Consider the following 15,009-nt stretch of genomic DNA (forward strand, 5'->3'; position numbering starts at 1 on the left):
AATGCTTCAAAGGCTTGCCTTCGAAAAGATTTCAAAACTTAGTGTGCTTTACGTGGAAACGGCTGATCTGTTTCCTGGTCTGCGTAGCACTGAGCTGATAATCTGGATCTCCATCTTTGGGCCTCCTATTTACCAGTGCCTCATATTTTTTTATTTGCAATTTCATGAGAACATTTCTTTGCTGATATTCGTGAGGGAGGGAGAAGAGAGATGAGTATCTGATAGGAACTACTGAAATGGCTTTATCTAAAATTATACACAACTATATATCTAAATTTCACACATGAAGGAAAGATAAAGTAGGGGAAAAGGCATCCTTCGTGCTTGTTTCCTTATCCACCAATAAACATTTAAATGATGTGATTGACCTCGTTCTTTTTTTTTAATTCAGGGAACAAGATATGCTGGTATCTGGAAGAGACCCGGGGAATTTCCTGCAGTGCTTTATTGCTTAGCCTTCAAGCAATTAAATAGTTGCAGAGATGTTTCTAAGTCAAAGCAATCTCCTTGTTCAGCTGTTAACAGCCTGTTTGCTTTCTCGTTAGTGATTTCATTTATTGAGTTAGTTAAAATACAAGCATGTTTTCTTTTTATTTAAAAGGAAAAAGTTCATAACCTGGAAAGAAGCTGTTGCTTACGGAGGGATTTGTGCACAGTCTTGCTCCCCCTGCCCCTTTTTTGGTCAGATGTAAGAGCAGAGCTGGCTCTTTAGGAAAAGGTGCTCCCAATTTTCTCTCTTTGACCTCACGGCCAGCATCATCTTGTTTCAAAGCAGGCGAGGAAAAAAATGGAGAGATGCTCAGATTCAAATCAGAGCAAGGAAATCCACTTTACTGTCTCTAATTGAATCCAAGTGCAGAACCCAATTAATTCCGTCCGAAGGAAGGAACATGGCACAGAGGAAGGACGTGACAGCCCTCCTTCCTGCTCTCCCTTGGACAACCCTTCTGTTATGTCCCAGTAGGAGCCTGGTGGATGCCCCGTGGAGGGTCCCAATGGGTGCCGGTGTTCAGCCATGTGTCCCTCGCCGGTATTGTGTGACATTGGAGCATCCCTGCGTGTCCTTGCACCGCTGCTGCCCCATCTGCTCCAAGCCTTCCTGAGGGTGCTGAGACCAGGCAGAGAAGCTGCAGCACGGTCAAGTGACGCTTGAGCTCGGCGCGGACGGAGCTCTGTGGCCAAAGGAATCCACGGTGAGCCCCGGCAGGCCGGCGTGGTGCACGCTCCCACCTAGCCCTCTGGTTCCAGCACTGTGATTTAGGAGCTGGCCATGTGGTAGAGCCTGTTACCAAACGAGCTCCTAACAAAGACCCCTCGTAAGCGTGGCTGCTTCCCGGGGGCAAGGAGCAAAGCACGGCTCCATCCCGCGCTGCCTGGCCAAGGTTTCCTTGGTGCGTGGTCCAGGCGCCTGCTGACAGTGGCACCTTGCAGGGCTCCTGGGCGTGGGTGCTGCCAACAAAGCACCTATTTTTCAATAACTTATGTCTGCGACAGCGGGCTCACTGAAGTCTACTGAATAGGTGCCTCTTCCTAACAGCCGCTTAATCTGTGACTGGAATAGGGTAATGTGCAGGACGGCAATTACAGTAATTACCAGGAAGCATTAGTAAAACCTGTGCTTGAGAAAATGAAAAGGGTGTGTTTGCCATTCTCAGAGGAAGACTGCTGTTTGATGTTCTGCTCTTATCTTTGGCAACTGCTAAACAAGAGCTTGGGAACTGGCAGCTGACAGTGAGTGCACGGGGAAGGAAGAAATGGGCTGGCAATGGGACATGGCCCGTATTTGAGGCCAGATACACATCCTTCTGCTCGCTCTCTAGCACGATGGAGGCAGCTGGGGCGGGACACCCCCCTGGAGCTGGACACCCCCCTGGCCCTCTGAGCCCCGCTGCACCGCGGCCAGAAAGTTGAGTCAGGATGGGCAAAATGCATGGCACAGGCATACCCACAGTGGGCTTCGGGTGAGGACAAAGGTCTGAGCTTAAATGCAGCTCCTGAGCAAAAGAGGGGAGACCCCAAGGAGGGGAGACCCCAAGGATGGGTGACCCCAAGGAGAGGAGACCCCAAGGAGGAGTGACCCCAAGGAGAGGAGACCCCAAGGAGAGGAGACCCCAAGGATGGGTCACCCCAAGGAGGAGTGACCCCAAGGATAGGAGACCCCAAGGAGGGGTGACCCCAAGGAGGAGTGACCCCAAGGAGAGGAGACCCCAAGGATGGGCCACCCCAAGGAGAGGAGACCCCAAGGAGGCTTCACGCAGCTCCTTTCCCAGCAGTGTGACCCCAGGCTACAGCAGGATGCTCATTTATGTAGGGGTTTATATCTACAGAAAGGCTGCTAATTTTCAAAGATAACTGGCTTAACTAACATAGAGAGGACAAAACCCTTGCTGCTGTCCTTACAGCCCACCTTCTAGGATGCAACGGGACTGCATAGAAATGTAATAGCCTGCAGAGCCAGTGAGCCCAGACTGCCTGCTGGCATGTGTTTTGCTCCATTACTGCAATAAAAAGTTAGATTTTGCCTAGAGAACAAGGAATAATATTCTCAGAGCCTTCTGCTTCATTTAATGAAGAGGAACTTCATTTAATGTTTAGGAACCTAAACACCACTGACTTTTCATTAATTTATTGAAAGTTCTTTGGAAAAATTTACCCTATACCTCTCAGGATTCTTACCAGGTTTTGTGAGATGCTTTTGTAGACAGTTCCAGTCGATGTAACTGGTGTCCTCTCCAGGGGGATACAGCAACAGGAAGCTGACTTGTATTTACATGTAAGGATCTCAGCCTAAAGTCCAACCAGTTACAAAGCCAGCATCAGGAATTAGTCATGCAGTTGTTTGTGAAATTACAGTCAACTAGGAAAGAGCAGCCAAAAAAAATAATGTCTATCTCTAGGTAAGTGAATCATATTGAACAGTTTTGTTTGTATACAAGAAACACATCACCTGCAAAGTTTCCCAAGGCATGAATTTACCTCCCAATTATCAGGAAGGAGCCTGCTGCCATACTGACACACTGGGTGAGACATCGATCTCCGTTCAGATCCATCCAGAACTACTAAAATCTGTTCAAAACAGTCTGAGGTGTAAGACTTCGCACAGAGTATACCAAGACTCTGCCTTGCTCAAATCTGGGGGTCTGTACCCAGAGGCTGCCGTATGTTATTTTAAAGTTTGTGCCGTTTTTACGCATGGATCCTCTTGCTGATTAAAATGAGAATTCAGAAGTAGCGGTGTATATATTTGCAATGGCAGGGATAGGGAGAAAACCAAATTATTTTCTGCAAGTTGGTACAGCCGGTGCTCTGACGCTTCTTTCGTGCTCCAGTCTGTCTCCTACATCCCAGACTCTCTCCGAGCTTCCATGGAATCAGTTAATGCATTCAGAGCACAAACACAGCAACATTGGGGTTTTCCTTTTGTGCCCTTGAAAAATAAAGCACAAACTTTTCAGCAAGCAGCTCCCGTTCCTCTTGGCTTCATGAAAGGAGATTGGCCCGACTGCCCTCTGTGAACGCCAGCAGAGTTCAGGGTGGGCTCCAGCGGGGACAGGGGCTTCTGCTGCTGCAGCAGAACCGGCTGCAGGATGGGAGCACTCTTTGTTTTGGTAAGAAGATGCTATTTGAAGTTCATTTTAAAATGTTGTAGCATGCTGTTTCCCATGTGGATTTTGAGGGTCCTTCCTTACCAGAGACTTCCATTTTTGTCTGCTAAAAATTAACGACCCTGTTGTTATGAGAGCTGTGCTTTCAAAATCACTTGTCCTGTACAGGACAGGTAAACCTGGTGGTTTCTGTTTTTTTCCTCATCCTTATGCAGCTGTCCCTGATTTTGGGATGTTTCCTGTTTCCAGAAGTAACTCAAAGCAAGTGGACAGTAGTAAGTCTCAATCAGTGGTGGAGGAAGAGATTTTTCTCATATAACAGTTGCTATGAGAACATGTTGAATCATTAAGAATTAAACATTAATGAAACAACAGTTGTCCTTCCACATTTCTCTTCTCCCCGCCAGGCTTTTGAGTGAAGATTACATCTTGTTTTTCCTGTTTTCTGAAGGGGGCAAGGAACACAAAGATCTTGTCTTCTCTCTGAAATAAAGGTGAACTTTTAACTTGAGCTACCAGTGCTGGTGGAAACCCCAGGAGAGATAAAGGACTTTGCATATTCTGCTTATCAACGGCAGTGGGGAATGAGGAAAGGGTAAGAATAGGATGAGAATTTCTCTGACTAATCTGGGAGGAATACAACGGTCTTGTCTCTGATCAGACTTTACCATATTCAGCATGAAGTAAAAGTCGGTTTTGCCCAAGTGAAGACAGTATTTCTACACGTTCACCGGTGCTTGCTTCGTTTGCCGTTGGCCGTACAGGTTGCGTTGCTGGGATTTTCCCCTGACAGATTTCAGAGCGTGCGGGGCAGGCTGTGCGCTGCGGAGGCACAGCCTCCTCGAGGCTTGAAACCCCTTGGAAACTCAACCCTGCCCTCCATCTCCCTTCACATCCCTTAGCGGGGTGCCAGCGTGTACACCCGCTGTCTTGACCTCGTACCACACAACGCACTCATCAAACACCTTTTTTTGTTGTTTTCTCTAGGAAATGATGCAGGAAACTTTCTCCTGCAGCAGCTTACATTACATTCTCATCCTTCCTGGAAGTTTTCTTCTTAAATCATGCTTTTGTCCTTTGCATAACCTTAGAAAAGCATGCCACTTTTACAAAGGAGCTATGAAATTGTTGGAACAAGTGCTCGGTAAACAGGGGCCTGTCCATCGTGCCCCAGGCAGCACGCAAACCTCCTGGAAAAGGCTGCTTTCTCCCTGGGCTGAGCGGCTGGATCCCAGGGGCATTTCAGGGAAAATATGCTCTGTTGCTTTCACCCCCTCAGCCGGCCGGTGCGAGGTTTGAGGGAGTTTGATGCGATGCTGTGATTTTATACCAGCCATCTGGCTGTGACCACGCTGTCAGTGACCCAGGGGGGACGGGACCCCCTGGTCTCCTGCATGGGGGCAATAACCAGGGATGCCCTGGGCACGAGTCCATCGCAGGAGACTGCAGATTAAAAGGAGCGGGACTCATGCTGAGGTGGGAGGGTGGCAGAGGAAAGCAGAAACAGGCATGGAGCAGAGAGGAGAATGAAAGTGCCCGAGGAAGCCAGCCCCTGATGTGCCTCTCCATGTGCTGGCTCGCAAAGCCACGGTGATCGCGTGCCGTTTCCTTGTGGAAAAGGCAGATCAAGGGCTTGTAGAAAATGAGCACTGTCTTTTCCCAGCACCGCCGTAGGAGGCCTTGCTGGCTGGGACTGTATCTAAGACAGCTCAGGTAGCAGCACTGCAAAATTACTTTTTCTTCCTTCCAGCAAATGCTGCCTTACCAGCCTAAGAACAGAGAAACACGCTCAGCCTTAATGGATCTTTGGTCTCTGTAGCAGGAGAAAACTGTTACAAGCTGCAGCAATTCACTGTGATCCGAATGAAAACGCCGCTTGCAGGTATTGCAAAATGCACTCTTGGTGCTGCGCAAACACGGCAAGTTCATCACCTGGAAAGGAAGGTCCTGCACCCAGCCCCGGTGCAGATACCCACCGTCCAGCTCCCGTTGTTGTACCCACAGTGCCGCGGTTACCACGGCTCTTCTTCACGCTCAAGCCCTAACTCTTTATCATGAAGTAAATCTGCCCATGAGTAGTTAGTGAACCCCCGCACTGAAGGTGGACGTGCATCTTCTGAAGCTCCTGCAATGCAGCCGCTTCTGGGGGTGGAGAAGTTCTGCGCTGCTGTGTGTGCTCAAAGTGTTTCTGAATCGGATTCATCTGGCCACTGAAAAATGCTTTAGTGCCTGCAGTAGCTGCTGAAATTAGGAGGAAGTGAAATACCTTCTTCTGGATTCGATATTGCAAAATCTCTCATCCCAGCCTGTGTGAAAGTTCAACTGCTTCCTTTGTTTATGAGGTGAAGGATATTTTTGTCAACTCCAGTGTCTGATTTTTTTTTTTTTATTTTTAAATAAGGGTCTGTTTATTTACTGGAAGTCTAAAACCTCTTTGTACTCTTAGAATCAGCTTTTAGCAGCTGGGCTTTTCATTAAAGGTGCTGATAGGTCATGTGTTATCGCAGGTGACCTTCAAGAACAGGTTTTGATCCTGAAGGTGACGGTGGGAAAAGATGAAGCTCTCCTACCGGCATCGTTCCAGGCGAGGGCCCTCCGTGGCTCCTTTCCACATCTCTTTCTTGCAGCCGTAGTATCTCAAGGATGGTTTGAGGACTTTTTCTCTCTTTGCCTTTTCCTGGTCAGTGAGTCTGACCAGTAGCAGTTCCTCCTGTGCTTGGCATAGAAAGAGAAATGCATGATACAGAGTCCCGCACGTCTGCAGCCATGAGATGTACAGGTCACTAACCAGCCCGGACCTGACTTCTGTACGTGGCAAAGGCTCTTCATAACACGGCTCCTTCTCTTTTTTTTGTGTGTGCATTTGTGACAAGGCCATTGCTTGTTAGACTTGGAAAATGGCGGTGGTGGAGCTGGTGAAGAGCTGCCTTTGGCTACCCCCGAGCATCCGCACCCTCAAACTCCACTTCTGGCTCTCGTGGGATGCAGTGAAGGATTGGGCCAGGCCCTTGTCCCACCTAGGCTGCTCTACTCCAGTTAAACACACCGGATCAAGTTATTCCAATCCATACTGAAATAAAAAGAAAACCAGATCCTCAAGGTTTATTTGTCATGGACATTTTACACGCGGTGGAGGGAAGCTGGTCTTGTCATGGAAATAGCGGAGGGGGCAGCCCGGGTGGCCAGGGGGACTCCCTGCAGCTGCTGGATGATCTGCCCTGTCCCTCAGACCGTGGGCTCTTTGGGGCAGGGACTCTGGTGTGACTCCCCATGGCTCTGCCTTAGTCACTTTCTGTGACACAAGCAGTATTTCGTATACCCAGAGCAGCTGGTTTATGGCGGCAGCCATGTTCCTTGAGTAGCAGGAGGCAGAGCTCCACCTTTGCCAGGCATGCGTGGCTTTCTTGAAGCGGGCTGCAAAACGTCTGCAGTTATCATGGAGGAAACCTTGTGTTTCCTCGGTTTGTCAAAGCTGGACAGTCCGCTCCTATATATGACTTGTTAATTTATGATCTCTTTTGTACCTTGGAAAACGACTAAAGAAAAAAGTAACTGCTGTCCTCAAAAACTATGTTAACTAAATACTGATGATGAAATAGCAGCGCCCAGCAATACTTGATCAGTTTTACTTCTTCCAGGCAGACTACTCCTACCCTTCAGTTAATAATTACACATAAGGAGGTACCAATTTATGGCGGGATGATATGGAAGTGGTAGAAGACGCAAAGTAAACTTGACAATGTAAGGAAACGGCGTTTTGGTTTTTTAGAAGTGCGCTCAAATGTATCCAGCACAGAAGTGGAATTAATGGCCTCTTCTAATCAGTTATCCATCCTTCCCAACCCAAATGGCTCTGTGAAGGAGGTTTTGCGAAGGAGGTGCAGTAACGCTGTTGAGGAGCGCTTGTGCTGATCCAGAGGCAATCTGGCATGGCCCTTCCTTCGGTTTCACGGACAGCATCACTTTAGACTAATATGACGTGACTCATTGGATCAATCTCTTGAGCGGACAGTTTCTTGACATCAAACTTGACAACAACAAGGCAATGACACTGCTGTAACAACTGCAGAGCCTTGAACTGAGCTCTCTGAGAAGCGTTGTTATCTCTGAGTAGTGCCCAGCCGTCCTCCCCCACCTCTGTTCTGCATTGCAGCGACTTTTGCTTCTGCAATACGCTTTCTCAAGAACTAATTACAGACTTTTGAGTAATTTTGCTCATACTTTGCTTTATCTGAGATCCCTGTCACCAGCCAATCTCCCCCAGAAAATCGGCTCTCCAAACTGCATGGCTGGCTCTTCAGCCTCGGGCGACTTGCAAACCTCCGTGTAGTTTCACCTTCCTGTTGTAACAGTTCATAGATGTTTTCCACACCCCCTGCTTTTACTTGAATTCCCTGAGAATGGCAAAATATGGCAAAGCCTTTGGAACTAGCAATTGCCAAAACCAAGGCTGTTTCCTGCTCTTCTTGTTTTCACCGATACCCTCAGTACCTGCCGACATGGAGCCATGTGCTGTCTGAACCTCCCCGGCCATCTCCTGTGCGTACAGAGATTGCAGCTCCTCTAGGATCTGAATTGCCTTTGGCTTTTCCCATTCAGGGTAAATACGTTTACACCTTTACGCTTGTGGAAATACACTGTGTTTTGGTTTTGCTCTGAGACAGGAAACCAATCAAATGTGCTTTGTTGAGAGTCTTGGTTCCAGCTTTTCTGAAAGCCACGTAACAGAGCCATGTAAAGGTGAGCTTGGCCCCGGCTTGGCTGCCAAGGAGAAGCCCGTGAGCGTGGGTATGAGGACAGGGAGCATGAAGGGTTTTGCCACCTCAGAGACTGGTAGCTTCTAGATAAGCATGGTCGTAAAGAATAAACTCGCTGGATGAAGTGATTTCCTCTCCCTCCATAAAACCTTATCTTTTGAGCCAGGTAGATCTAACAGCACGTGCTTTTACTGGACCCTCTGTGAACAGAGGGATGAAGGATCCGATTCCGGGACCATTGGAGGCAGCGAGCTGCTTTGCATCGCCTTTCCGCAGGGCAGCTCCTGTCTGGCTTCATGAGCGAGGAAGTGCCCTGGAGATGCCATCAAAGGGGTTTTCCCACCAGACCTGCACACAGGACCAAGGTGCTGTCTGTACAACTTTCCCTTCCCAACGGAGGACAGATAGCAAGCAGCAACAGATCAAACTGCAACGAGCCACCAGCAACAGATCAAACTGTGAGGAAAACAGTTCCTTTGTCCCCAGCAACTGCCATCCTGCTGTGCAGGAGCCGCCTCACGTGCTCATGAAATGCAAACCAAGGCCCTGCTCGCTGTATTTTCTGGCCATCCAGAAGGAATCTTGTTTGGCTTCCTATTCAGATTCTGAGGGGGTTTTTTTGGTAGATCAAAAATCATCCGCAGCTGTTGCTGAGGGTTTTGAGAGACCAGGTGTAAGGGGAAAATGAAAGGGAAGGCAGGGCTGAGCCTCTCAATTTGGGCTCCAATAATGACAATGATTCAATTTAGGCTTCATCAAAGAAGAGGGGGAGGGAGGATGGAGAAGGCGGTTTGATCACACGGATGCCCACCAGCCAAGTCATAACCTGAGGCACGCTAAAGGCAGCAGTTCAGTGAAAGGACAGGCTTTCCAGGGCCGTAATTACGGGTCCTGCAGTGCCTCCGGGCAGCGAGGAGCTGGTCCATGGGAAGAGCTGCTGGTCGCCCTGGGTGGGTACGGACACCAGGCTTGAAGCGGGACGGAGCACAAGGCACTTGGAGCTGAGTCTCCATCGCGTATTTACACCTGAGATGCTTTGGGACTTTTTAAGTTACACCCCGGGGGATGTGTTTGTTCATCCTTTGCTCCGGCAACGTTGGCATCAGCATCTCCCGTTAATTTCTGAGAGAATGCAAACATTGATATAGCTACCAGAAATCCTTTTGAAGTGAAGTGTCTCAGCAGATGGGAGAGAGCAGTAAAGAAAAGAGATTTGTAACAGCTGGCACACGTCAAGTCGCCCCTAATTTGTACTTTACAACAAGCCACATTCTTAATCAGTTTTTGGGACTGGTGTGAGCGCAGCCCAAGCTGCAGGCGACTCCGACAGGCCCATCCGTGCAATACAGCCGTAAACACAAGCCGTCCATCCCTGGAAACGTACTTTGGATCACAGCAGGTCTTGCTGCCCCACCGACCTCCCCGACACCCAGGGATGATGAACACACCCGGATGCAGGGCCAGGCTCGCTTCCCGGCATTATTCTAGTAGGGATGTGACATAAGATGCTTCTCCTCCCCGGCTCTCTGAACTTTGCCCCTGCCATCTGCACCCGGGAGTATTTGCGTGTTAAAAGCAGGGCAGCAGGTAAAAAGGACGTGGTAGTTTGCCAAATTACGGAATTTCTGTCAGCGTTACTGGGTGGAGGAGGAAGCACGGGAACGCCTGCGCCCTGCCTCCTGCTCCAGCGTTATTTAACCACTGGAGTCGTGCCCGGAGCCGCATCTCTGCTCAGCCTCCAGCTGCCCTGGGGAAGGAGAAGCAGGCTTGGGGAAGATGAGCTGCAGCAGGTACCCGGTGGACGTGAAGGCTGTAGGCTTGATGCAATGCAGAAAGCAGAAGGTACTTTAATGGGTTTTTTATTGGATTTTTTTTTTCTCCTTAAATATTTACAAATTGGGAAACTAGACGGCTTTTTGCATTACTCTTACGGGGGCTATACTTGCTCATTTCCCCACAGTGTTGGAATTAGAGGCTTGTGATCTAGGACAGGGAACTTGGACTTGTTTTTTAATGGTCTTAATATCATAAGAAAATGGTTATCTTCGATTCTGCTGTCTTTCTGTTCACAGTGTCATAAATGTCGTCTGGTTTTAACAATGATTACCCATTTGGGGCCCTAAAATTAAGGAAATATTTCTGTAGGTCTAATGTTTAACTGAATTTTTTTAATGTGACAGTCTTGCAACCAGAACTAAACCACAGGTCCTGGCAAATGCTCATTGCTTGAAAGCATCCAATATTGAATATTGTAATTTTTAAAAATGCACTTCTTGTCCCTTTTATTTTGCCAGAACTACATGATGTTTGTGTCTTGGTCAGATCAGAACAACATTCTCATCTACCGGACATTTGAAGACTTTAAGAGATTCCATGTAAGTGAACATTTCCCTGAAGATAGGGTTCCCGTCCTGGGGAGGGGGGAAGGAGCCCAGCCGTGTGTCAGGGCTGCGAAGCATCACTATTCTCTCCTCCCCCTCACTTTTAGAAAGAGCTGAAGAGAAAATTCCCCATCGAGAGTGGCTCACTCAGGAGATCTGACCGGACAATACCCAGGTTTAAAGGTAAGGAGAACAAATCTCTGATGGACCAGCAAACATGACAGCTGTCGGGGACAGCCATAACTGATGACATAGACTTCAGTCTCTGAGTCTGACCTTCCTCTGGAACAGATTAACAGCTCGCTCCTGCTCGTGGCATGGTACGGCTGGGCTACATCAGCGTGCTCGGCTCTATTACTGCCTTAAAATAACCCAGAAAGATTTTATTTTTTTTAATAGATAATTGCACTTGGTAAATTAATATTACATTTTAAATATGGGCCCAGAGCTCCTTGCAACATTTACGTGTGAACAAAGATAAATTTTAGATATCCAAAAAGGATAGGGAAGCAGAGGCAGCTTCTGTCTCGGCTTCTTACAGTTTGGGCTTGTGCGGGGAAGGGCGGCAGGTGAGGGCAGCCCCGTGTTCAGGCAAAAGACGCTGCTCTCAAGGCATCCAGATCCGTTGTTGTCTTACACCAACTTTGCTCTTGTTATTTTAAAGATACAAATGTGAAGCAGAGGAAGAGTGGGAAGCTGAGCAGGTGCCTGGAGATACTGAAACTGCTGGAAACTTACTCCCAGGAGCTGCTGAAAACGGATGCTAAAATCTCCCAGGGTGAAGATGTGATTCAGTTTTTCAAGGCACAGACCCAAGACCTAGATCCCTCCTTTCCTGAAAACAGGTATGAAATCATATTTGTATTTTTTGTTTGCATGTGTCTGCATGAAACAGAAATGTTGTAGAATACGGGTAGAAGAGAAACAAGTTACACTCCAGGGCAGCAGAGCAGGGAAGTTCTACTGAATGCTTTAATGCATGTTTATGTTGTTTCTGATGCCTAAGCTTTTCTTGGCCTGCTGCACAGACTATTTTACCAAAATTAATACTAAACTCAACCTTCCATGTGAGTTTTCAGTAAAATGATATTAAACTTTTACTTTTCAGTGTTGTGATCATGCCATCAGAAATTGGAGGGGAAAAGAAAAACCAGTCACAGCAGCAGCTCTCCTCTATTACACATCCCCAGGCATCCCAGAGCTACAGATGCATCGAAACCTTTGAAACAAAAGACACAAAGAACACGACTTTCAAAGTCGCGAAGAAGGAAATTGTTGAAGTGTTAATCAAGGACATGACTGGTATGTGTGACAGGGGTTCTTCAGTGGCAGGGAGGGATGGTGTAGATTGATTCATAGCTTGGCAAATGCCAAGTTGGTAGCATCACGGGTGCGGGGGGGTGTTTGTACTTGTGGTGTGCTTACCCAGATTTACACGGAAGGAGAGAACAAAGTGAAGCGTGGCATCGGCCAGGCACTGAGCTGCTCTGCAGAATGTCCCTCCTGTCTCTGGTGGCAGAGCAGCCCCTACCCAGGCGTTACAGTCATCTGTCTACTTGCAGGCTGTTAAAAACCTTTATTTTTGCTGTTTGCTGCAGGATGGTGGCTAGTGGAAAACGCAGACAAGCAGATAGCCTGGTTCCCAGCCTCGTACCTGGAAGAGATTGACGCCCATGAGGACATCCAGAATGCCTTGAGCTCAAACGAGGAGGGTAAGTCTGCTGCTGGCTCCCTGGGACACCACATTCCTCCTTCAGAAAATGAGTTCTGTAAAAAAACCCCACCACTTTAACCATTGCTTGGAGTCCCTGCCTGTATCTCTGGAGCTCTCACTCTTCTGATCGGCTCTGCCATCAGCTGTGGGTCTCTGAGCAAATCAGTCACCTACAGGGACACTTGTCATGCAGCTCTCGCTTGCTCCCCAGGGCTGCTGGTCACAGGGATGGAGGCATTTTCTCTGCAAGGCAAAAACGACCTCCCCCTTCTCCCTGCAGGCAGCCTGTACTTTGTTGTGCGGGCCTACGAGTCCCAGAAGGCAGACGAGCTCTCGCTGAACAACGGCGTTGTTGTGGAGGTGGTCAGGAAGTCTGACGATGGCTGGTGGCTGATCCGGTAAGGAGGCTCTTCTGAAGCTCTCGTTCCCCGAGGGAGCCGGTTACCTGCTGCAGGAGCTTCTTGCCCGCTCCTCCCCAGTGGGGCGCAGAGGAGCTCCCCCTGAGCTGACTGCCCTTGGCTAGGGACGGTTTCCCTTTCCTCGTGCCCAGTGTACAGCATTGGGCTGAGTCCTCACCTGCTTCCCCCAGGTGCTCTGCTCCCTTCCCTTGGCCTGAGCTGGGAGAAGGGCTCTCTTCAGTGTTGGTTTTTCATTCTTCCCCTTCAGATACAACGGCTGTACCGGCTACATGCCCTCCATGTGCCTCCAGCCCTACAAGAATCCTCACCACAAGCTCCAGACCATCATAAGCTGTGGGCTCAACGTCTCCACCCCGAACCTCTGCTCCTCCCCGACGGCTCTCCGGCCCCGAGGTGAGGCTGCGGGCCAGCGCAGGGTGCAGGCTTCCTCTTCCCTTGACCGGACTGAAGAGGACACGAGCCCTCTGAGAAGCAGATCAAGGTCTCTGCCCAGGGCCAGCTCCACCCCAGACCTGGAGTCAGACAGCTTGTCTCTCAGCTCGGGGAGCAGCAGCGAGCAGGACAGCCGGCTGAGCTGGAAGCCTGACTTGTCAAGATCTCTGCCTGAAGTGAAGCAGGCCAGGAGCTCTTCCCTGGGGCACGCCTTGGCCGCACACAGCAGCAAGTCTCCACGCCTCACCCCCAAGGACAGGAACGATTCTGGCTTTGTAGAGTCATCTGCGGCTGATCTGAGCTACTCCCTCACTGACCCAGACTTGGCCACTTGTGCCCCCACGGTGCCCGTGCGCCCCTCTGCCCACGAGATCCTCCAGAAGTGCAGCACTGTCACGAAGCGAGCCGTGCAGCAGTATTCCTCCCGACCGGCCCTCCAGGCTCTGCTCCCTCTCCCGAGCATGCACTAGCGCGCCCAGGCAGGGGCACGGACCCGGCCCTGGGCCAGCACCACGACCGAAAGCCAGGCACCCTCCTCGCCAAAGTCCCGCAGGAGCTGTGGGCGGTGGCGCGGGGAGCGTCGGGGCTTGGGACCGTCGCTTTCCAAGGACGCTTAGATCCTGACAGAACACGCATGCAAACGTTGCTTCCCTGGGTAACACCGATTCCTGCTGCAGCTTGCACGGGAGGCCAGGGAGCCAGGAGGGGCTTTACTGGAGTTAGCGGGAAGGGATTTAGTGGTTTAACTTATCAGGCGAGTCAGGGCAGCTGCAGATCTGGTAGCTCCTGTGTCAGTTAGAGATCGCTTTGGATTCAGTTAATTCTCCCTCAGGCAAGTATTTATCCTGCAATGTAGTATGTGAAAATTTCACGATTGTTCTTGCATTATTCCCCACGCCGGGGCTAGCTGGCAGAGCGCTGCAGCCGCCCCGGAGCGAAACCCAGACAGAGTGAGTGACTCGGAGTCACCCCTGAAATCCAGAGCCACAATTATTGGTATTGGGTGGGGATGGGATGGTGCAGCCATGTGAATAGCCCCCTATTTTATATATATATATATATATATATATATATTTTTAAACTCTTGGATTTTTTGTGTTTGTTTGGGTTTTGGTTTTTTTTTTTTTTTAAAGGTTAGATCAACTTGGGTAGTGGAGAACTGGCCCTCGAATATATGAATTGGCTGGATCTGCCGAATGGCTGCAAGAACAAAAAAACCTGTTGGCTAGGAACCTCACCTCTGCCCCTTCCCTACAGCGATGTCTGTGCAGGCACAGAAACAAAAATGGTTGTAGTAGAGCTTGCTTCCGGGCTGGAAGGGGCCAGAGCTCATTTCTATGAACAAAACATTCCCCTTTCAAAGAGCTGTGATAGTGACTGAAACTTACAGCAATTCTCATCCTAAACTCATTTCCTAGAATTGAGTTAGAACAATAGTTATAGGAAGACGTAAGACTTTTACATAGATTGCTACCTTTAATTCTCGTTATTCTCCCAGGTATCTGCTAATTTTTTTTTAAACAAGCAATTTAACCAACTTGTGAGGTGTTTATGTTGTTCTGAATTTTATACATTTTTGTCTCTAAAATAAAATACATGTATATATATCTATGAAGACTGCTTGGTTTTTATACTTCAAAAATTTGCTAGCTGGGGAATTAAAATTGGGCTTATTTCCCTCCCAGGCGCTAACAGTCGGGG

General features: G+C 48.9%; 1 protein-coding gene across 1 annotated transcript; it reads left to right on the top strand.

Moving 5' to 3' along the window:
* Positions 1-1,114: 1,114 nt before the first annotated feature.
* On the top strand, positions 1,115-13,778 carry NOXO1 (NADPH oxidase organizer 1). The gene is made up of 8 exons (XM_075515329.1): positions 1,115-1,193; positions 10,657-10,737; positions 10,851-10,926; positions 11,408-11,588; positions 11,852-12,045; positions 12,342-12,455; positions 12,738-12,855; positions 13,124-13,778. Exons 2-8 carry the CDS (start codon positions 10,663-10,665, stop codon positions 13,776-13,778), a joined length of 1,413 nt encoding a protein of 470 aa, XP_075371444.1. The 5' UTR covers positions 1,115-1,193; positions 10,657-10,662.
* Positions 13,779-15,009: the final 1,231 nt, after the last annotated feature.

This window comes from Mycteria americana, chromosome 12 (assembly GCF_035582795.1).
Source record: "Mycteria americana isolate JAX WOST 10 ecotype Jacksonville Zoo and Gardens chromosome 12, USCA_MyAme_1.0, whole genome shotgun sequence".
NCBI lineage: Eukaryota > Metazoa > Chordata > Aves > Ciconiiformes > Ciconiidae > Mycteria > Mycteria americana.